Here is a 24,347-nt window from a genome sequence, read left to right as displayed (position 1 = left end):
CCATTGACCAACAAAAACCTGGTCTAAAGTCTGGCGCAATATTTCTTTTGTTATTTAAAGAGCGCGTTAGTAATATGTGCCTATAGGCGGGTGCACAACGCGCATACACTTTGCTTATTACACACACAGCAGCAGCCAGCAGCACACAAACATTTTTAAAAATTAAAAATTAAAGGATTAAAATGTAAAAGATTATTACATAAATAATAAATATAAAAATGCCAACATGTCATAATGGATAGTCTTTGCATGTATCAGAATTACGCACACGAGCAGATCCGTTCCCTCACTAGAGAAGCGCTCTGTTTTTCCGCTTGCATATTCCACCATGTAAATAGCGAATCCGCCATGGCGCGAGTGCAACTGGCTTTTAAAAGGAATGGGAGATGAGACTCTGATTGGTTTATGGCACGTTATGCCCAAAACACACCCATTACTCATTAAGAGAATAGAGATTACCCTTTTAGACCATGTGCCGGGCGCGCCGACCATTTTTCCCATCCTTAAACTAGCAAAAGTGGATTCGGACACGCCCTAAGCGCAATTGCGCCGTGCGCTTCAGACCATACGCTTAGATCGTTAAAATAGGGCCCATAGTCTTTAAATGAATGTCACCCTAATTAAGCTTAAGACAACTCTTTCAGTCTTTCTACAAACATTTCCCCTGAAAGTTTGTGTTAAAATTAGTGGTGTCAAAATGAGTGCGTTAACGCATTTTTTCAGTTTAACGCATTAAAAATATTTTACGTAATTAATGGAGGGGTGGGGCTAGGGTTGGCCACCCCACTCACAACTGCTGCTTCTGTCACTTTTTCTCTTGACAAGAAGTGCATTTATTCAGTCACAGAATGACTGAGAACGGGAGACATTTCAGACGAGCACTTCACTTCAGCGCCAGGCGCGAGTCAAAACGAGTGTGGAAACGGTACTGTGCTCGCAGCGCGTGCTCTTCAATTGCACGCACAAAGGCGCCGGCGCGCGCTGTAGCCTGTATCCTTTCATATCAAAGCGTGAAATAAACTACGTGCATGCAATGTCGTGGTCAGTTAAGTCATGAAGTTACCAAAAAGGCGATTAAAACTGCCTTAAAACTGTGCATGCATGTAATATATTTTATACGAGTCACATTTAAGAACATGTCTCTGAAATGGTTTTCAAAACTGTCCTGGAGCAGCCCAGCACTGTCTCATTCATCTAACACACCCGATTTAACTCGTCAGCTCATTAATAGAGACTTTAAGACCTGAAGTGGTCATAAAAGGTAAAAAGATTTGAGAGAAAATATGATGCTTGTCAGATCCACATCACGTTCAGCAGCGGCAGCTCTTAAAGAAATAACAGCCAAAATAACCTAATAACCAGCTGCTGTGATGTCTATTAGTCTATTAGTGTCTGATAATTTCGATTTCTGTATATTTCTTTAAAAAGTTATTTTTTAAAGTCTAATAAATGTTCAAATTGATAGCCCTCAATTATATTGTAATGTTGAATGGCTAGGGGGCCCGCTGGGGCAATTTTATAGATAAATCAGAATTAGTATCATTGATACTGGCCTTCAGTCATAAAAAAGATGCCATTAAACAAATATTTTAAAATATACGGTCTTTATGTTGTTTGTACATTAATTTGAAGATTGCATGTGAAATTATTGCAATATAACAGTATATTTAAAAACTTTATTTATTTATTAATTAGTAATTTTTTTTAAATCGATTGAAAGCACTAGTTAACCTTTTAGGCACCATGGATTTTTTGAAAAATGCTGGATTTTGACATCACGATTTCAAAAGCTTACATTTATTATAATGGGTTTATGTGAAGATTTTTTTTTTAAAGTCTAATAAATGTAAAAAATTGATAGCTCTCATTTATACTGTAATGTTGAATGGCAATAATCAATGGTCAATTTAATAGAGACATCAGTATAGGTATCCGTGATACTCACCTTCAGTCATAAAAAGATACCACTGAACAAATATATAAACATATACTGTCTTTGTTGTTTGTACATTAATTTGAAGATTGCATGTGAAATTATTGCAATATAACAGTATATTTAAAAACTTTATTTATTTATTAATTAGTAATTTTTTTTAAATCGATTGAAAGCACTAGTTAACCTTTTAGGCACCATGGATTTTTTGAAAAATGCTGGATTTTGACATCACGATTTCAAAAGCTTGTGGCTTGAAAGGGCTTAAAGATAGAGATCTACTGTAAATGAGAAAAATGTTGGGCATGACCGAAAGTTTATGTGGGGTGTAAATATACTTGTCTAATTTGCATATTATGACGTCATTAGGGGGCGGCCATCTTGAATTTCATAATATTCAAGAGTTACAAACAAAAGAAAGCTGTGACAGTACAGTAGACTTGTATGGTGTAATGATATTTAATGTCCTTGACAACATCTGTAGTCCCATTTAGCCACTTGTTTTTTCAAGACAAGTAAAAGCTTTAAAAATCACAGGGGGTTATTATAATTGTTTTTTATGTCATGAAATGTGAACATTTCTTGAGCTTGTGTCAAACGCACCTTATTTCAGGCATTTAGCCAAAAACCCTTTAAAAAAAATTGACTTTGAACCGGAAGTGCTGAAACGCTAACTTGTTGCCGGGTTTTGGCCTACAGATACATCATTCCTGCAGCACTCCATCTGCATACACTAAAACTATGAACTCTTTTGTGAAGAAAAAACACATCGAGTGTGTAGCAGAAGAGTAGACGATTTTTGGGACATACGTCATAAAATCGCGTCTTGAAACCTCTCTTAATACCACTTGCCTCTGACTAGCAATAGCTATTTAATTTCTTCAGCTGATGTTCTATGACAAATTGTTGAAGGGTAATTTCAGACATTTAATCAAAAACTCATTCAACAAAACAACCCATTGACTTCAAGACGATGGAATCGGAAGTGCTAAAATGCTAACGTTTCGGCCTACAAAAAATGTCTTCCCTAGCAGCATTCTATTTGATTACCCTAAAATTATGTACTCTTTTTGTGAAGAAAAAAAAAACACATTCTTTTGAGTGTGTAGCAGAAAAGTAGACAAGTTTTGGGCCACACATTACTACCACCTCATAAAATTGTATCTTGAAACCACAACCTCCTTTCTCCCTCATAACACCCCTTACTTCTTTACTTGATGTTCCACTACAAAGTACTTTTCAATAAGACAGGCATCAACACAAAACAGAAAACAATGTTCATCAAACCACTTCATGCGGTCTGTGAAGTACTGTTGTCATTGGGCTCAAGGTATTCGAACGCCTCAATATCAAACACTCATACATACACGCACACACAATCTGTCCACTGCCATGGCATATGTTGACTATTAGTCATCAACTGCACCTCTGAAGGCTTCCCATCTCTGACGACACAGCTCCTATCTCGCCAAGCCAGCAGGTACAAAAAACTAATTAACAGTCATAAACAGAACAACGCTACTCTGCAACTCGCAGCAGACAGCTGGTGGTGCTGTCATTTATTGGAAGGCTCAGACCCCTTTTTCCATTCATAACAATAGAAAAGTGTCTGCGGTCCATTTGTAGTCTCAGACAAAGCGGCTAAGAGGGTGAGCGGGGGAAATCGATGCTTTTGCAGGGGAGATCAATCATGGGGCCGGCAGGCTGATAAAACTCAATGTGAAGTGAGGGCCATGGGTTGTTTTTCAATAGGAGACAGTGCATTATGTACTGCAAACATAGAGACTGTAACCGGGGTGGACTAGCGTGCTTCTCAGGAGAGAGCCTGCAATGACTTCTGAATCTGGGGTGTAAGCCAGAGATGGTTTCGGCCTCAGATGGCACCCTTACATACCACCTACAGTCCGTTTGCTGACTGTCTGATCCATATGGCCAAATAAAAATGGCTGAATAGTTAGCAATTAGCATACGCAACCATACAAATAAGCATGTTCTTCTGTGTTATGTCTACAATTGTTTGTGGACAGACACTGCTGTCCTATTAGTTTTGATCAGCAATGGCCTATTATTGTGGTATCATCAATTTCAGACTTACCTGTTCTTAAACGGAACATACTGCACAAGTGAACAGAGGTTAGCCACTTTATGTCAGTCAGACATTTCTTCAAACAAAATGGACAAAAATTCATGCAGATAGTCTTTAAGATTGTATTAAACTATGCAAATTTACAGTCCTTTTAAAGGGGTCATATGATGCTTTTTTAAAGATAATTATCACAATCAGCTTGTAACACTCCAAAGAGAAAGGAAAACTTGAAATCGCATCATATGACCCCTTTAAGCAAGTCAGTTCACTCAACGGGAATTTTGTTTATGCCCCGGGACCAGTGTTGCCAAATCAAATGGAATTGGGCTACTTTTACACTGTTGCTGCAGGTGTTTTTTTTCAGTCCGTGGGTTAAAGCGATATCCCCCCACCCCCTGGAACGCGACTAGGCTAGTTTTGATTAGCAGTTGTGTTGATTTTGTTTCGCAGACCTGGCAACCCCGCCTCATATCCATTCTTACAAGTACAGCTATTTACTCAAATGTGGAAAGATGGACTTTATATCTTTAAAGATCTTTACAACTCTTTGTCATACTTACATTGCAAAAATGATTTCAAAGCTGAGTTCTTTAGTCATTTAAGTTGACATAACCTTCAGTTCCTGAACTTTTTCGCTCAACTTAACATGTTACATTTTTACAGACTCAACTAGTTTGAGTAAGTTGACACAACAAAAGTATTTGCCCCCTCAACTTAGAGATATATTTTTGTGGATTTATTTTAATAACAATATCATGTTTTCAACAACATATTTTGTGGAATCTTGTGAAGACAGATGCAGATAAAAAAAAGTTTGTCAGCCAAAGATGGAAAATTTTCACCATCATCAAATTTAGTAAGTATATTTGTTCTTACTGGGTTAAAAACTTAGTTGTAGCTATAAGATCTAAGAAGAGTATAAGAGTATGTCAATAATAAAACTTGTAAAGTTGAAAATAGTATATTCTTAGCATATTCTAAGTAAACTTTCAAAGCAAAAAGACCACTCAAAGTTGAGAGAAAAAAAATCAATAAAGTTTTGAGTTAGCATGTTGCTAAGCTAAACACTTGATACTCGTTTAATTCATTTAAATGATACTCATTTAAAACAAATACAGATTTTACTGTGTATTCTTTAGTGCCTTTGTTCATAATAAGGTACATGTAAAGCTGATTGAGAATTCGGTCAAACAAAAGTATTTAAGTAGTCTGTGTAAGTAAGATGCCTAACTTTTGGAAATGCTTTCAAAATGGGAGCGTTCCTACGATGTGTTAAAATGCTACCTCCGTAGGCAGCTCACAAGGTCTTGGAAGAGAGTACCTGTTTAGAATCACCTTGAGCTCTAAAATGTGTTCATGGTTCGGGTGCTGAAAAAGAGCTAGTGGTTAACTGAGGGGCATTTGATGAGATCAAGAACTCGAGAAGTTAGTTTTACACTGCAGAGAATGATGATACTCAAAGTTGAGTCTGAAAAGTAACAATAATAGGTGGACTGAAACTGAGGAGTCAGTAACCAGGGATGACAACTTGAACCAGAGGTGAATAAAGATCCATTGATGTGGTTAGGAGCAAGAAATGGAGGTGGACACTGACTATGCCATGACTCTGTATGGGTGGACAAGAAATCCAAGCAACCGGTGTCATTTCCCAGACACATACAGTATTGCATGATTTGAGGTGTTATTTATGCGGGATAAAATATGTGGTATGAGTTTAGGGTTTATTAAATATATAAAAAGACTATTAAATGTAATAATAATATTTAGTTTAAAATTAAGGTTTAAATAACTTAACTATTACATTTATGTGAAGTTACACATTTTATTAATGTAGGTCACCACTGAGATATAACTGCATATAACACAATCAAAAGCATTTAATGAGAGCAGTTAAAAGAGTATCAAACCAAAAATGTTCTTCAGTAGTGAGACACAAAAAAAAGATCAAAACAACAATAGGAAACATGCTGTCTTTGAAATGTACGGGGAAAACAGCATGTAGCTGTCCCACAGGAATGAAAGACAATGCAGACCTTAAAAACACGCATGCAACGGCAGAGCAAAGGAGCGAGAGAAAAAGTAAACGCTGAAACTGAGATTTTCACATCAATTATTCATCGTGCTGAAGGCCTCTGTGCTGCAAGGCTACCAAATCTCATGTCAACGTTTCTTTGCCTGGTTCTTCAAATAAGTGAGACTACCAAAAAAAAGAAATAAATAAAAAATCCTTCATTATTTTAGTTTCTTTAGGGATCTTTTTATCTCCCACAACCTTAAACTTTTCTGGATAATGCAACAATGTTAAACCATTAGCATCTCCAGCTCTGTTTGAGATTCAATCTGCTGACGTTGGTCATGCTAAAAGACAACAGACACCATGGTCTTAAAGGGTTAGCTCACCCAAAAATGAAAATTATGTCATTAATTACTCACCCTCATGTCGTTTCAAACCCGTAAGACCTTCGTTCATCTTCGGAACACAAATTAAGATATTTTTGATGGAATCTGAGAGCTGTCTGACCCTGCATCTGACCCCAAGTCCAGAAACGTAGCAAGACATCGGTAAAATAATCCATGTGACATCAGTGGTTCATCCGCAATTATACGAAGCTACAAGAATACTTTTTGTGTGCAAAAGAAAAGAAAAAAAAACGACTTTATTCAACAATTTGTCTCCGCGTCACCATGTAGCGCCATTTTGGAGAATATCCGCTGGACGTAAACAGTGTATGCTGTTCTGTGTCAGCTGCGTCACGCCGGATCTGTTTCCTACGTTGTTGTGATTTGATCTGAATGGAAACCGCGTATCCGTGTGACGCCGCTGACACATGAGGGTGAGTAATTAAACGACAATGAAACGACATGAGGGTGAGTAATTAATGACAGAATTTTCATTTTTGGGTGAACTAACCCTTTAATAGCTAATAGACAAACGTCCTGCAGTGATGCCACATTCAACACAAGTGAGCCTGTCATGTGAATGATTTTATATTTTTTTGAAACTGCATCAAAACAAAGAAAACCACAAACACACAACTGATGTGCCCTATTTCTAAAAGCAACTTTCCCCACAAGTTATGGGTTTCATTTTACATATCTAAAGTTGTTTTTGCTGCACTGACATTTCTATGAATTATGATTGTGAGTGATGTTTTACTTGTTAAACTTCAATGATGACTGAATATAACCATACAAAACATATAAATTATTTTATTATATAAATTATGTATATATATATATATATATATATATATATATATATCTCAATAATCATATTAGGCCATATTGTGCTTCCTTTTTATTGTCCCCGAATTTAAGACCTCTTAAAATGATAATTAAGATTTTTGTTATACCATTTGGATGTTTAGGACATTTTATTACCTTAAAATTAATCAAACTTAATTTAAGACATTTTAAGATTTTTAAGGACCCGTGGGGACACCGTACTAAAATATAAAAACATGTCTACACATACACATACATATTATATACACTATTATTCAAAAGTTTGGGCTCAGTAAACATATTCTGAAAGAAAGAAATACTTTTAATCAGCAAGGATGCATTAAAGTGATCAAAAGTGACACTGTTAGGGGAAAAAATTATATTTCCAATAAATGCTGTTTTTAACTTTCTATTAATCAAAAACAATAATAACAGACAAAAACAAATGTTTCTTCAGCATCAAATCAGCATATTAGACTGATTTCTGAAGGATCACATGACACTGAAGACTGGAGTAATCATGCTGAAAATTCAGTTTTGCATCACAGGAATAAATTATATTTTAACATATTCATATAGAAAACAGTTGATCCAATAAATCAAAACCATAAGAAACTTCTTTCAAAAACATAAAATAAATCTTGCCAACCCCATACTTTTGAACAGTAGTGTTTTTTGCAGCACATACAATACTTAGGAAGAAAGCGTTAACTATCCTGACTATTTCAGTTATGGCACATTAACTAAAAAACAAGCTATTATAAAGACTCTTTACATCTCTGACAGGGTCATCACTAGAGTTTCAGCCTTAATCATTGACCTTGTCCTCTGGCTGAGCCTTAGAACCTCTTCAGAGAAGGCAAACCCCATGAGGATACACCCACCAGGGCCATAAAGTAAATTGGTTTCAGCACCTCAATCCCATCCTCATTCTGCTCATGATTTAGAGGAGGAGCAGGGCTCTCTCTGGGGTGCCAGCAAGCCACAGAGCTTTCATACAGAACACAGTCTGACACCAGAGCCGCCCGCTCCGTCCCCCAGGAACCTCCTGGAAGACCTGTGTTGTCGATCCCTCAGTTTAGCCCATTAGCTGCAGGGTTTATGGAGCATGGAGTGAAGCAGGAGTCTGAATCATGAGGAGCTCATCAGCCCTGGGGCCCAATGCCTGCTGTGACCTTTGATATAACCCTCAGTAAGGTGTCAATCAGAGCCAGAGACATCTTCCAATTCCTCAATCTTGCTGATAAATTGGAGACTTAAGTAGAATCGGGTGGGATAAAGGGATATAGGTCATCTAAGAAGCAGAAATATTTTGAGAGCAAAAGAATGAAGGAAATAGAGGGGGTCACTGGTTTAAGCACTCCATCACAAATTAATCACTTATTCCTAGATCCACTAGTATAGTACAACGGAAAACTCTTTATGCCCAGTGGGATGTGGGTTTGTGTATAAACAAGATTGCATTGAGCGCTAAAACAGATCCATCACTATGGTGCTTTTGTGTAAACCAGGGTGGGCGAAATTTCCAACAGTTCCCTAGTATTTCAAGAACACAGTCCTCTCTGTCAACACATGCAAGAAATACTTACAGTTTTGTCGCCCCTTTTGATCCCTGATATAGTTATGTTTATGAAAGGCCTTCACATTACAAAATGGAAAAAACTGAGGTGGTGTTGAAAATGTAGACCCACCTCTGGTTTCCTCAATCTATCTCAAAGTTTCAGTTACATGAAGTGACTTCTTTGTGAAGGTTTTCATTCATTCAAATGTCAGGGCTTCATCTCATTTGAAAGATGGAACACTGAAATGTCAAAAATTCCATTCTCATCGCTGTAATATGAAGAAATAAATAAATAAATAATGACATTACAATTTTGTGTCCCTATTCTCAGGATATCTACATCTCCAGTGCTTTTTAATACCCTTTTCTAAGACCTTTTCAAATTTTTTAAGACCTGCACATCACTTCAAATCTATATCCAAACCAAGAAATGCTTGCAATTACGCTAATGTAAAAACAAAGTGAGCCTTTGTGTCAGGGTTACTGGTAACTGAGCTAAACTGAGTTAAACTTGTAACTGAGCTAAACTTGCACCCTCAGTGTTTTATAGTGTGGTATAGTATGTGTTTGCTTTGTGGTGGAGTAATCTCACAGTTTAAACAATTACATTTAAACAAGGCCTATTGAACCCCCATGACCTAATGATTGTCTTTCCCACAGCACAGCTATTAAAAATTCCATTTAGGCAATTAGCAAGATCTATCGGTATATATGTAAAGCTCATTAAGAGGTGTCTCCCGGCCCCATATGAGCTTAATCGACCTCACAGCAGACAAGCTCAGATATTGATTTAACACGTCATCTATGTTGGCCAAAACCGTATTGACTGCCTATTTGCTTTTAACCGCCAATGACGATGATTGACTAACCACTTTTACAGCAGTGTGCTTGAGGAACTCTGCCTGAGTACAGCAAAGGGCAACCTAAAAGCATAAGTTTATTTATTGGGCGGGCTGGAGCTGGAAACATCGGTCACTGCCAGAGTGACAGATGGTGTGACAGGCCACCCCACTGCCCGTGAAGCATACGCAAGGCTGAAGAGCTTTATTTTTACAGCAATAAGTTTTAACAGTCAAGCCCAAATTGTTCACTGCTAAAAGCTTTGAGTGGGTGAAAAGACACCAAAGTAATTCAAATCTGATGAGCCCTGAAAATCAGCTTACATGTCAAGCAAATACCTTATTTAAAGTCTTAACAGAATCTATGATTTGTCCACATCAATGCACACAGCAGCTGAAACCTTTAATTGGGAAAACAACTATGGACACATTGAACAAGGACATGAATAATTGGAAGAAAGAAAAGATTCTGATTTTGTTCTGGTGACATTCTAACAGTTTTGTGTGGTTTGGTATTAAAGGTCTGGACTAGCAACCAAAATGTTTTATGATTAAGTCCTAGAGAAAAAGAATCTTCAGAGCTTCTCTCTTGTGCCCTTAAGGATGGTGCTTCACTCTGATTTGGTCGAGGTGGACAGTCCGCAGGGAGGTCTATAATACCTGGAGAAAGCAATCTGTCAGTCTATTTGCTTGGTTGCCTTGAAAGACCCAGTTTGAAATTTAAGAAGTGTGCCATTTGTAATCTTCCATCATTGCTCATGGGAAATGAGTTGTGGACAGATACATTTTTGAGCCAGTCTCCTAAGCTGTAAATGCCATGCGACTAATCACTCCACAGTCATCGTCATGACATTGATGCTGACTGGCTCATGGCACCACAAGACAGAAAAACAACATATAACATTTTATCGTACCATATCTATATATTGATTAAATCTAGATCACAGAAGGACAAAGTATAAGAATCCTTCTTGAAAAGAGGATAATTGTCTATTGGAATCTATAACGTCTTTGTTCTACAAGTGTCAAAATATTTTAGTGTAACTGTGAAGGATGCTAAAATGGTTGTAGGCTAAGTCCCAAGTATTAGGTAACCCAGAATCTGAAAGTTTAGTCCAGGGGTGCCCAATCCTGCTCCTGCAGGACCAACTCCCTTCAAAGTTGAGCTACAACCCATAATTAAACACACCTGAACCAGGTAACCAAGGTATTTACAAGATCTAGACACCTCCAGGCAGGTGTTTTGGAGCAGGTTGTAGCTAAACTGCAGGATATTAGCAGGAATGGGCACCCCTGGTTTAGTCACTGTGCCGTAACCAAGCTATTCAGGGAACCCAAGTTGCTCAAAGAGAACTACTCCATCAATTAGTGTACCATACACTTTGGATGGCAATTAGAAGTCCCGCCGAAAGTTGCTCCTAATGACTTCTTGAAGAATGTTTCTTCCTTTAATCTCTGCCTTGAGATAAATATATTCCACATTGAATGCCTACACCTTGTCTTAAGGGCAGATCTGCGTACATTACCTCAAGTTTCTTAGTGGCTTCTTGGTCTCTCTGGACCTGTTTACACCCGGTCTCTTCATACATTTTCTCTGATCGGATAGCTATATATAAATTTTACTCCTCCCAAAATGTTAAAATAATAAACGTGTGTGACAGAGTGTTATAAGCTATATGTCATGTCATAGCCAGATATGACAGCGCTAATGCTACACGCATCGCCGTGGATGAGTAGCTGAGCATCTCTTCAGCAAACCGACATGCAAACATTTGTTCATGTGAAATTTGCACATAGCGCGGGAATTGCAGATCGGATTTATATCCGTTTTTTGCGGAGACACATTAATGTGGCCAAGTCTAAATGGAACCATTTTAACAAAATCAGATAGCTATCCGATAATAGAAAATGCATGAAGTGACTGTAGGAACTGCTTATGAACCCAGAGACCTCCCTACTCCACAATGTCTGCTTGCAGTAGACATTTAAACAATCAATTGCGGTTAGTGCCTAAGTGGACCCATTACTACTTCTAGGGCCCAGAAATGGCATCATCAACCATTTCCAGGCAATTATAAGAAGAGGCTGGCCACAGACTGAGTGGAATTATTGTCTGTTTGCCTGGAGACAGCAAACCTCTTGCAATTGTCAAGAGTTCTGTTGTTCTGTTCGGGTATGTAAGGTGTATCCAGTGCTCAACAAAGTGAGAAGCTCTTCAGAATGTCTGATGGTGGTTCTTCTGCCTTTCAGCTGTGAATGCTGAGCTCAGATGCAAGGTCTCACCTTAAAGAAGTCCTGAGAGTCATTAATATGGATGATACCCAAAACACTCCCACCTCCAATTCCGCACCATTCAGTGCTGCCACATCAACCCTTGGAGTAACATTCATAGACAAGTGGAAGGTGAAAAGAGTAAGTGATTTTAATGAACAGTTCATCCAGAACGGAATATATTTGCATTATTTACTTACCCTCATCCTTCCAAACCTGCATGACCTTCTTTCATCAGTGAAACTCAAGAGGAGAAACCTTGAAGAATGCCTGCTGTTTTATTCCTTACAATGGAAACAGTGACCATAGACCAGGGGTGTCCAAATTCAGTCCTGGAGGACCACTGTCCTGCAGAGTTTAGCTCCAACTTGCCTCAACATACCTGCCTGGACGTTTCTAGTATACCTAGTAAGACCTTGATTAGCTGGTTCAGGTGTATTTAATTGGGGTTGGAACTAAACTCTGCAGGACAGTGGCCCTCCAAGAACAGGATTGGACACAACTGTCATGGGCTGTCAAGCTCTAAAGAGGAAAGGAAGACTATCAGTTAACAATGACTTAAATTTCTGTCTCTTCCTCACATAAAGCTAATATACAGCTTCAGAAAACATTGAATATAGATATTTATATACACTACCTTAATGACACCTCTAAGGTGCTTATTTTAATTGTTTGGAGGTTGACAGGCTGTGGTCACTGCAAAACTCCTCGAAATTGCTACCTTTTTGTCACACTGAAGAAATTACATGATATAGGGGAAGAACATTAGGGTGGGAAATTGACAGCATTTTCTTTTTTGGGGTGAACTGTTTCTTTAAATATGTGTTATAACAAATTTGTGAGCTATTCAAAGTACTCTAAAGTCAGAGAAGCCTTTGTGCTCTGGCCGGTTGTGAAAATGTGACTAAAAGAGTATATATGAGAACAAAGAATTGATAAAGAATTGATAAACGGATTGTCTAATACCGTATCAGAGAGATGTGTATAATGTTAAAAAAAACATCCAACAGAGTCCAATACATCCCTGTGGCTCCAGTCACATGGGCGCACAAACACACACACACACACACACACACACACACACAAATACTGTTCTCTCCGCCCTGAGTCTATGTTATTGGTGTAAGTTTGGAAATAATCCAACAGGAGTGTACTGAGTATTCAGTGTTACCATGGAGACCAGTATCTGACAGTACAATGCTATATAGCCCACAGTGCTTTGCTAAAAGATCCAGACCTTTAACCACTTCTAATTTTAATTAATTACAAAACTATTACAACATTAATTTAACATGAAATTGGTTTGAGTCACATTTTCAAATCTGTGTACTGCAATTAGAACTGACTAGATATCATTCACTTAAATTTGCACTGAAGGATATCTAGTAGGTGGTTGTTATTAAAATACTTTTGTGATATGAATATGCAATAGATTCAACTGTTTTAAGCAGCATTTTGCTCATTCTTTTATAGCTAATATGTATTAAAATAGCTGTAGGTCTGATGATCTCATATTAAATGACCATGGATATTTGTACTTTTAAAATGACACTAAAAGTGCCATATAGGGCTAAATGTTTACAAATATTGTACAGTATATTTTAAGTGCAGTTACTGAATTGACTATTTTGCTATTTCTGGCAACCAGTATTTTTTATTGTAATAGTGGAATAAAATGTGACAATAATTATATTCAATGATATTATATTAAACGGTTATGTTATTATACCATATATTTCTTTTTTTTTATATTTATGAAAAAATGTAAAACAATGTTACCATAAATGTATACATCTTCATGCACATTTACTACAATTTTTATTTTAGCCCTATAAAAAAATAAGTTATGATTAACTCTGTACACCTATTTCCACTTGCAAACCATTAATAATAAATGAACAGTCAAGTGCTGCAGATTAATAGGCAACAGCTTGAAGGTGAAGATTGTATGTAGATGATTGTGTGGGTATTAAATTATGAACTGTTTCTAAACAAGGGCTTTGCAAACTTCTGGCCATAATTCTACATCATTCCTGAACTTCTGACTGAAAGAAAACTGCTTAGGGACAAACTTTTCGTGTAGAGCCTGCATGTGACATTGAGATTATGAAGCAGAACTAAACAGCAGTAATGTATTCACAGCACAGCACAGGAAATGATAGATTTATCTCCACACACATAAATCACTCCACCAGCACAGCATCTGTCACAGACTCTCTGTTTGTCCACATCATCTTCTGCAATCTTCATTCCTTTATGACTTGATAAATCCTTCCCTCGCATCTTTAAAGCCATAGAATTAAAAATCCCATGCTATGCTTTGACGAACACAATTTGCTTTCGTTTGTTGACATATTTCCTATCGAAACAAGATTCATAAATCTGCTTAAAGTTAATTCTGTCAACTTGTACACTATATAGATGACTTCAAAGCTAGCAGATATGGACTATAAGTAAAAAAAATAAAAATAAATATCTCTCTTTGTGCAAGATCCTGCAGGTTATTCGTTTGTATCCAGATATGGCTGTGCAACTGATTTTATTTGACACTGAGGTTTTATTGGTCCTGTGAGTGATGCGGAGAGCATTTGGACGTAGTTTCGATTTCACAACGAAACACAGCGCCTTCACGACATGGCGGCAGCAACAACAATACTACAGCGAGAATAAAAGTTACGCCTTCTTTCTTTGCGTGAACATTTGGGCGGCGTTATGCAAATCTTCCCACATAGTGACGTAGACATGTGGGGACGTGATAGAACGAGCCGTTTTAGGTAGGCGTGGTTGACTTTTATAAAGAATATCTCTTTGGATTTGAGACTTTAGTCTTTGCAACTTTACAGATCTTCTTTATGCACCAAGAGCTTGTAACACTTCAAAGAGAAAGGAAAAATTGAAATCGCATCATATGACCCCTTTAAATATTAAATAAATAATAAATCTAATATATATTTTTTTTAAATCAACTTAAACACAATTAGTTTAACTTTAGAGTGTTTTAACTCAAGTAGGACTTAATATGTTTTTAACGTACAGTATCTTAATATCTATTTATATGTAATTTCATAATTACTTTTATTGTATTTGAAATATGGTATTGCCAAATGTATATGATAAACCAAAATATATTTTAATGTAATTTCTATTGAAACGTGTTGTGTATTTAAATTTATTTGTAGTTACACATTTGTAATTATAAAGCTGCAATTTATCACATTTTATACATTTGAAATATTTTAACTTTAAATGTAATAGCAAATGACACAGTTTTAAAATTATAACCAAATACTTTATATGTGCACATCAAAATACTAAAATGTACTAAATAATAATAAAGTGTACTTCTTTAAAGCATGACAAAATATTATTAAAACAGTGATTTAGAATGTTCTTTAAAGCTTTTAATTTGACATTACAAAGTGCACTTTAAAAAAAAAAGTGTGCTGAAGATTGTTAACAGTTATGACAGTGTCAATGAAAGTTTTTAAAAAATATACTTTTAAGATTTACAGTACACTACAAGTGCAAATTCAATACAATCTTTTTTAAGCCCTGTATTTAAAAAAAAAAATCATAATTTCAAAACAAACAAACAATCTTACTGCATTTTCCTCCTCCTGGCTGTTGCTGGCATCTTCGCTTTTACGGTACTTGTCTGATGAACGCGAGTCTCTCTTACGGCTGGTATCAGTTCCCTCCATCGGCCTCTCACCATCTGTAAATGAGACAATGACCGCACACATTCACTTTATATTTCATAAGCAGTATTATTGGTTCTATATCATTACCATTTATATTGCATACAGCACACTGAATCTATGAGCATCCATTATAGTGACTCTTCTGAGCAGTTTAAATCATTCTCAGAGAGAGAGGGAGAGCAAGAGAACACATGGAAATGGCTACAGCTGGGGTGCAAAATTAACACTTGCCAAGTGCCAAATGCAAATAAAATTGCCTTTGGCAAGAAAACTAATAAATAAATACCTCTCGTCCACCTGGATGCCAGCAGCTGTGTAGGCAAGTATTATGAAAAATGCCTGAAGAAGGTCTTTGACCAAAATGTTGTTTATCAAAAAATAGTTGCATGCTACAACACTAGGATTGCTTATTATATTCTTTTCACTACCGTCCAGTTAGCTGATAGCCTTGCAGAGCTGAAATTTGACTATAAACACAAGGTTTGGTCCACATCACAGCTTATTCAAGCCAAGATCTACACACTTAGACAGGAAGAGACTGTCTGACGGACATATAAAGCAATCAAACAGCTTCTTCACTGTTTTGACATGCTAAAACCAGTTAGCCAATAACTTTTAAAGGGGTCATATGATGCGATTTCAGGATGAGGACTGTTTCCTGGGAGAGTAGCCTACAATGCCGGTGTTCCGAGGAATTCAGTTCCCCTGTTTCCCCTTCGGCGCACATGCTGTAACATTTCCGTCACACACTTGAGGTATTTGGCCAATCACAACGCACTGGATAGCTGGCCAATCAGAGCACACCTCGCTTTTCAGACCGATGAGCTTTGTAAAAATCGACACGTTTCAGAAAGTCGGGGCATAGAGGAGAAACAATAATGTACAGTATGTGGAAAATATTGTTTTTTTTTTTAACCTTAAACCACATAAACACATTTCATTACACCAAATACACAAAATAATGTTCTTTTTTAGCAACGTTATATGAGCCCTTTAACACTAGAACCACCAGGGGTCGCTGTATACCTAAAAGCGCCAGTGGGTAAATTTTACCCACGCACATGACAACTGTATTTATATGGCTAAAGAACATATTATTTCGCTGTATTATGCCACTGTCTTCACAAAGAAGTGTCTAGAATCATGAAATGATTATGTCTAGTCATCAACTATATTTTTAATGCAGGCTACACTAATCCATAATGGTCAGTAGCCTAAGCTTAAAAAAAAAAAAAAAAGTCTGCACTGACAGTGACAATTAGAAGGTAGTAGCCTAAATATTTGGGTGGTTTAATATTATAATACAATGTCATTAATCAATATATTAAGATAACCCATGCTATGAATGACTAAAACAGCCTATAGACAATAATGAGCAATAATAATTCACCCCACTGCATAGGACGATGCGATGAAAAATTCAAGCGCACAGGTTCACCTAAATATTTATTAATTTGTTTAGTTATATCTTTTATAATTTGAATAAGAGAACAACACCATTAAATTTTGGGTAATCAAAAAATGGTTTTATTCATTACATCATATAGATCGGATTTTTTTTTTCTTCAGGAAACGACCAGACTAGAATAGCAACACAGTAGCAACAATAAACGATATGGCAAGACAAAAATTAAATAATTAAACCAAAGTTTGACCAATTAGAGTAACGTTAGGCTAAAACATGAACATATGATATCTGGATCACTGTCAGATGAGCCGTCAGATGCTAAGCCGACCCAGGATGCATAACTTACCATCAGACTCTCCATCACTCATGGCATTTAGTGTTTCTAATACCTACCTTCCATAAATCGCCTTTTTTTTGTCATTTTGACTTTATTTATGAAACTCAAAATCGCTAAATCAGTGAGTGAAAGGCGTTGCCTAGAAATGTACAATGTTAAAATATAAGCGGCAAGAAAATTACAGCGCGAAAATACATGCATTATATAGCGGGTAAATTTGACCTGCTGGCGCTTATAGGTATAAATGCCCCGTTTTTGATCTGGTTTTATCTAAATAATTTTTAACAACATTGGATTGTAAATTACATAATTTTAGTAAAAGTCAATGACTGGGAGACTTGAATGTTTTATTTTAAATCTGTTATGTACATTTGAAAAACAGTCACGGGTAAAATTTACCCCGTGGCGGTTCTAGTGTTAAAGGAAATGCAACTTAAGACAGTTGAGTGTTGTGAATTAATCAAAGAAAAAGGATAATAGTACTTTACTAATAAAAAGTCCAGCAACTTATTCCTCAGAAAATGTGGTTTTCAATGTTTTAGCAAGAAGTGCCCTTGTGTCACTGAAGACGGGCCAAAAAAAAACAAAAAAAACTAGCAAATGAATAATGCAATGAGCGACACAATTGTGTGATCTTTGGTTAATACTGAGTAATTTACATTTCAAATGTAAACTTTTTTGTGTGTGTGTGTATGTATAACCATATTGCACATTCAAATTTTCCAGTTCTCGCTCCAGGCAAAAATCTTAAAACTCTGTTACCATGCCGCTCACATACTCTGGTCTGGAATGCCACAAACAAGTTACAGTAAGTGCTACAAACAGTAAAGCATGTGGCGACTAGGGATGTGCGGGTCTAGTCGACAAGTCGACTAAACGGTACAGCTCCTACTAGTCAACACTGAAAACAAAAGAACAAAAAAAAAAAAACAGGGTTTTATCATTCACATTACCATCATTTTAACATTTTAAATAACAAGTTAAAATAAAACGTTTGAAAAATAATACATTATTTTTTAAAGTTTATCTGGGCGGAAACTACATTTTTACCTCAGACCTCACATGCGTTTTTGTTCGTGTCAGTTGCGGCGAGTTAACAAATGACCATGCGAAAGATGAGAAGGTGTGGGATTATTTTGAATTAGAAGGAAACGGAAAAGTTTTGAGTAAACTGTGTAGTTTCAAATTGTCTTACAATAACTATACTGGAGCGATGCGTAATCATATTCAATGATCAGAAGAAATGGACAGCACCTGAGTTAAATATATGAGTGTCACAGCAAAGGGTCTGAATACTTAGGACCATGTGATATTTCAGTTTTTCTTTTTTAATAAATCTGCAAAAATGTCAACAATTCTGTGTTTTTCTGTCAATATGGGCTGCTGTGTGTACATTAATGAGGAAAAAAAATTAACTTAAATGATTTTAGCAAATGGCTGCAATATAACAAAGAGTGAAAAATTTAAGGCGGTCTGAATACTTTCCGTACCCACTGTAGGCTATGCTACACGCACGCACAGAGATTTTTTTTTTCTTACCATCTTTTGGGGGTTTCTTGCTTTTAGACTAGTCGACTAGTCGGATACAAAACTTTCGTTTAAACGACAGTCAAATTAGTCGTCGCGCACATCCCTAGTGGCGACAGTTTTGCAAAATGACATTATGTTGCTTCCTGCATGTTTCACGACACTTTCAATGTGAAATGTCCAGTAAGTGGCGCTAATCTGAAACAATCTGGCAACATTTTATTACGTTGAGTGTAGTATGTATGAAATATCTGGGAAATGAAATATCTCACGAGTGGCACTAAAAGATTAACACTATCACATATTAAAATAATGTAGACTACCACCTACACAAAACCCTAAACCTAACCAGCTGTGTTAACAAAACACTTTTGATGAACTATTCATGCCGTTTAGCTTGTTTATACAAGTTTCTGAACTTTTTTGACTTGACTCCTTTTTTCACGAGTACTTCACATTGCAAGTGCAACACTGTACCCGGGGGGAGCTACTGAGCAAGTTTACTATATGGAGCCGTTTCTGTGATGCAATGTGAAAATGTATTAGTTTACAAATCATGCACTATGGTAAAAGTGTTTTGAGGTACACAATATTGTGCATGGAATCACACAAAAACAAAATTCTTTAACTGTTCTTTCTATTAACAGATACTTTGCCCCTGCAATCATAATTTGTGTGAAAAAGAATAAAAGTTGTTGGTGTTTTACTGCAACGTGTTTATTTCATCTGAAAACAGCAGAGAATTGTATGTACAGTATACATTAGATACGTTTTTGTGCAGACATGTAGTTAGAGGAACATTTTTTCAATCAGCATTGGTTCTAAACTCTAGCACTTTTGGAAAGCCGTTCGGCCAATCAAATTCGACCAGAACTATCTGTTGCATAAAACACAATCATGCAAAAACCAATTTTGTGATGTATAACAAATATTTACAGTATGTCCAGCATTTTCACCATCATTTGTCAGTAAGTTAACTTTGGACTGGCTACAGCCCAGAAACTAGTGTCGCTAGGTCAGTGACACACTTCGGATGGATTATGGGATTGTCCTCCATTGACTGCCATTAGGAAATGAGGATCACTCAGGTGGCATGTTGAAAAGCTAGAAGGATATTCTTGGAGGTGTGTTAACATCGACAAGGATAAAAGATATTTTCAGCAGTCAGACTAGGAGAGGGACTACAAGGTAAATATGGCACAAAATTCTGCCTTGACAGAAGCTCCTTATAAAAGGAAACTGTGTGTCAAGAGAATAAAATATCATTGCAAAAGTGTTATTGCCTGTGGGGTGATTATGACTTTACCTCTTTACAAGCACAGTCACACATACAAAGGAGCTAAAACAGTTTATGAAATTAAGTTGTACTGTAACCAGAGGGAATAAGGCTATAAAATATAATGAATGCTTCTATAATAAAAGATTCTCTTGATAACTACTGACTATAGGGGAAGGGCATTTGTGGTCACAGCCTGGAGGTCTAGGAGACATTGCATATGCACTTGCATGTGCATAGTGTCACTGCAAACAATAAAAGGCTGGTCCTCAAAATGAACAAATATTGTAAGACTGGGCTACTGGGTTTCGTTCCACCATTTGGCTGCCTTGAAGTATTTGGTACCATTTATTTTAATTCATGATCTTGCAATAAGTCATTATTATAGGTGAAAGTCATTTTTAACTACAATCTCCGACATGGCAGTGTTCTTAGACTTTATACTGACACCTACTGGTGTGGATGCAACATCACACAAATACAAATGTTTTCAGTAACCGATGAGTGTAGAAGTACAAAAATAATTGTATCTGTCAGTCAAGATTCATTTGTTGCAAAGACAAAGAGTTAGAGGAAACATATTTAGTTGAGCTACGCAAGTAGTATTTGTCTGGTCATGTGATTTCAACATGGCCGCCACCATAAGGAGGGACCCACATTGTGTAAAATAAAATTGCTTTTCCTGGGCTACTGACATGATTGGAGTCATCATTTCATTTATTTATTCCTTTTGACAATGTTTTAAGTGTAAAACATTACTTGAAGGCGCTAAGTGTAAGCTACTACACTCCTCCTTTGACATTTATTCTACCCAGAGTGAGCGATCAAATGTCAAGAAGATAAAATAACAAAGGCAAAGCTATCACAGGTATACAAACTGCAATCCTGAGTTGCTGGGAAACTGTCAGGGCCACCCTAGGAATTCACTTAGTGGATTAATTAAAGCATGAGGATGAGCTCCAGTCACAGTGTGAGTATCTGTATCCCACAAGGTCTTTGTTGTTGCAGTACCTCGACCAAAATAAGGGAAAATTTTGATATTGACTTTGTCACTTCATTACCAAACCCCTTATTTGAACATCCTTGAATTTGTGAATTTCACAGTGATCGCCACCATAAAAAATCTCTTTACACCTGACTGAAAATTAGGTGGTTATAAATTAATTCCAAATGGAGAACCTCCAGTAAATGTCATACTCTCAATTAAGGTATATTTGCATCAGGGAAACCAGCAGAAATGGCATTTTAACAAATACAATCAACAGAGACAGGTGCTGTACTCACAGGGCACTGCCTTTTATGCAAATGTCCATGCTTAAATATTCATGAGCTGCAAAGCAAAAATTAATGGAATATGGAGCACTGTACGTGGTTGGATTTTGGACTGTTTTACTTTTAACCAACTCGGAGTCCATCAGCATGTACCTGAAAGAGGTGTGGATATTGTGGATCAGATCCATTTCCAAAATTGCAGAGACAAAGAGAACAAACACACGCGAAGAAGTTCTGAACAAAGAGTTAATTGAGTCCAGATGTTATTACAGTGACACCAAATAAAAAAACTAAGGTAATTACTTTTGAAATGTATCATTTATGATAATTTGTGTAGATATTCCAAGGGTATGTTAAACCGAGCATTTTTGGTTTTCTGCCCAGTGAGTCCAGAATTCTTAGTATCAGTTAAGAATTTCAAAATGTAAGACAATTTTGACAAAATACAAAATTGTAGCAATTAAATAAATTTTTATTTTTTTTTCTAGGTCTCATCTGTGGTTATTAAATTTAGACGCGAGTCACTTAAAAGATTCAATCCATCACAAACACACTTAAGAACACACACAATAAGTTCTGTAAGCTGCTCAATATCAAAGCATCTGCTAAATGACCATACTAGCTTATAATGGTTAAATGTAAACATCATGCAGTTACACAAAAACTGACGGCTTGTGTTTCCTTCAAAAATATACACCTCTCTGCGGAGAGGAAATAAGCACAGCTTGATGTGCGGTTTATTTAACTTTATAGAGCTGAGTCTTTGTGAGGCACACTGGTATTTATGAGCGTGAGCATGGTGTGTTCAGATGTTTCAGAAAACGAAAAATGGCTTTCTGACCTGGATTCTCAGCTACTTCAGCTATTTATGGGCTTGATTCAATTTATTTAAAACAACAATAACTTGTACAACACATCCTAACAATGCAATAAATTTGGCGTTATAAACATTTGCCCTCTAAGGCAGTCTGTGTAAACGCAATTCCAACAGCATTAAGTCTAGTAAAAAATGCTTAATTAGAAGCCAAGCATGTTAAAAAGGCTTCAAAGGTGTATTTAATAAATCACATACTGTAACAGTTCTAATGGATAGGCAGATGAGTCTTGAGAGCTACTTTTGCAAGCAATTCTTTAGTGATCTGGCATTTCTAGCACTTGGCCACAAGCTTTATTGCTGGAGGTGTGGAATGAAAGGAGAAGGGAACCGTAAACACCGAATTACTCTACTGAATACTGTGAGGATTGAAAGAGGCTTCTGGATTATCCTAGATGGTGCCAATATGTGAAGAAGTAAGAGGGGTGTATATATCACATTTGGCCACAAACAGAGAGAAGGAAAGTAGGTTTTATGAAAATCAAATGCGTATAGCATAACATAGATGCTACTTGGACCCCTAAATATCTTATTCAGATTCCCAGCAGACATGCTAATTAGCAATGAGCTACGTTTATTTCATTGTCACGTACTAAACACATTATCACAGTGTTTAGTAGGAGATAAAAAGTAGGGCTGTGCAAATAATCGAATGCGATTTTTATGCGCATCTCGTCAGTAAAGCCGTTTCTGTGATTAGTAGTAAATCTCCAGCACGTGCGTTCAGATGGAGCGGCATTTACTACACAGAGCCATAGATCACTGACAAGCTACACAAAATAGCGTTCATAATCGAAAATGAATGGCCTGCGATTTTGAATGCGATATTGCGTAGCTTGTCAGTGAACTACGGCTCCATCTGAAAGCACGTGCTGGAGATTTACTACTAATCACAGAACCGGCTTTACTGACGAGATGCAAATGAAAATAGCATTCGATTATTTGCACAGCCCTAATAAAAAGGCAGAAAACAAATGAAAATGCCATTAATGTCACAGCAGACTCTAAACATCAGGATTTGGACATTTTAATTGCACACAACCGTGGAGATACGAGCTCTAATTAGTCCATTAACTTTACAGTGAATTGTGAGGGTGGAATACGACTGAGGAGGTCAATCATAATGTGCATTAGGAAACAATAATGGAGGAGAAAAGCTGAGAAATTCCATTTCAAGTTCATTCTGAAGTGATTTCTTAATATACAGTGGTTCTCAATAGCCATATGTTTTCATAGCCATAGCCTAGCAGTAGCACACATGTTAGCTAACAGGTTGGCCAACCAATGAGGTTCACATCTTAAGAAAGTTGTATCCATTAGCATTCTCACTATGAATTTTGATTTGTAATGTTAAAATCAGTAACATGAATTTAGCCTACTAGCTTAGCACATTGCTATCTGGTTAAAAAAAAGCTCTCGGCCAGTTAAAACAAGATGACAACATGTTGATCTACTATGACTTAGCCTAGATCTTGAATCTTGCATAGCTCCAAGTTTACAGTAAGTTGTTTAAACTAGTCACCTGAGCTGTACATTTCATGCGACTAATCACTGTATTGTAGATCCTTGGGAAACTGAAATCCTAGCAACGCTGACTGGCTGATGGCACACACTTGATTTGAGCCTTGGTGCTCACATGAGGATAAAGGTTTGTGTGCAGATTGTGACGTGATCCCCTTTAGGGATGGGATACGAGTACTGGGAAGTGTTTGCAAAGAACGAATAACTGACTATTTCTAATTCAAAATTAGGGGTGTAAATCGGATGGTTCGTCACGATACGATACGATATCGATTCTCATACCCAGCGATACGATATTTGCAGATACCTCAAAAAATTCTACGATACGATTACGATTAGATTCATTACAGGAGTATATCGATCGATATATCGATATTATGATATCCTTATGATACCTATTTTAAACAACCATCTACATTTTTATTAATTCACAAATGCAACCAAAATATATAACATGAACATTTATCTGAAATTTTCACATCCTGTACCTCAATTGGGACATTCACAACAAAAAAA

General features: G+C 36.7%; 1 protein-coding gene across 1 annotated transcript in view; it reads right to left on the bottom strand.

Moving 5' to 3' along the window:
- Positions 1 to 24,347, bottom strand: part of LOC107688567 (N-acetyl-beta-glucosaminyl-glycoprotein 4-beta-N-acetylgalactosaminyltransferase 1-like) — a 189,300-nt gene that overhangs the window by 103,345 nt on the left and 61,608 nt on the right. Inside the window, exon 2 of the mRNA XM_016486272.1 lies at positions 15,518 to 15,630. Within this exon, the coding sequence (XP_016341758.1) occupies positions 15,518 to 15,630 (113 nt within the window). The remainder of the gene's footprint in view (positions 1 to 15,517; positions 15,631 to 24,347) is intronic.

The sequence above is a fragment of the Sinocyclocheilus anshuiensis genome, unplaced genomic scaffold (genome assembly GCF_001515605.1).
Source record: "Sinocyclocheilus anshuiensis isolate Anshui unplaced genomic scaffold, SAMN03320099.WGS_v1.1 scaffold521, whole genome shotgun sequence".
NCBI classification, from domain to species: Eukaryota; Metazoa; Chordata; class Actinopteri; order Cypriniformes; family Cyprinidae; genus Sinocyclocheilus; species Sinocyclocheilus anshuiensis.
The sequence above is the reverse complement of the archived record's forward strand: the minus strand, read 5'-3'. Positions and strand labels throughout refer to the sequence as shown.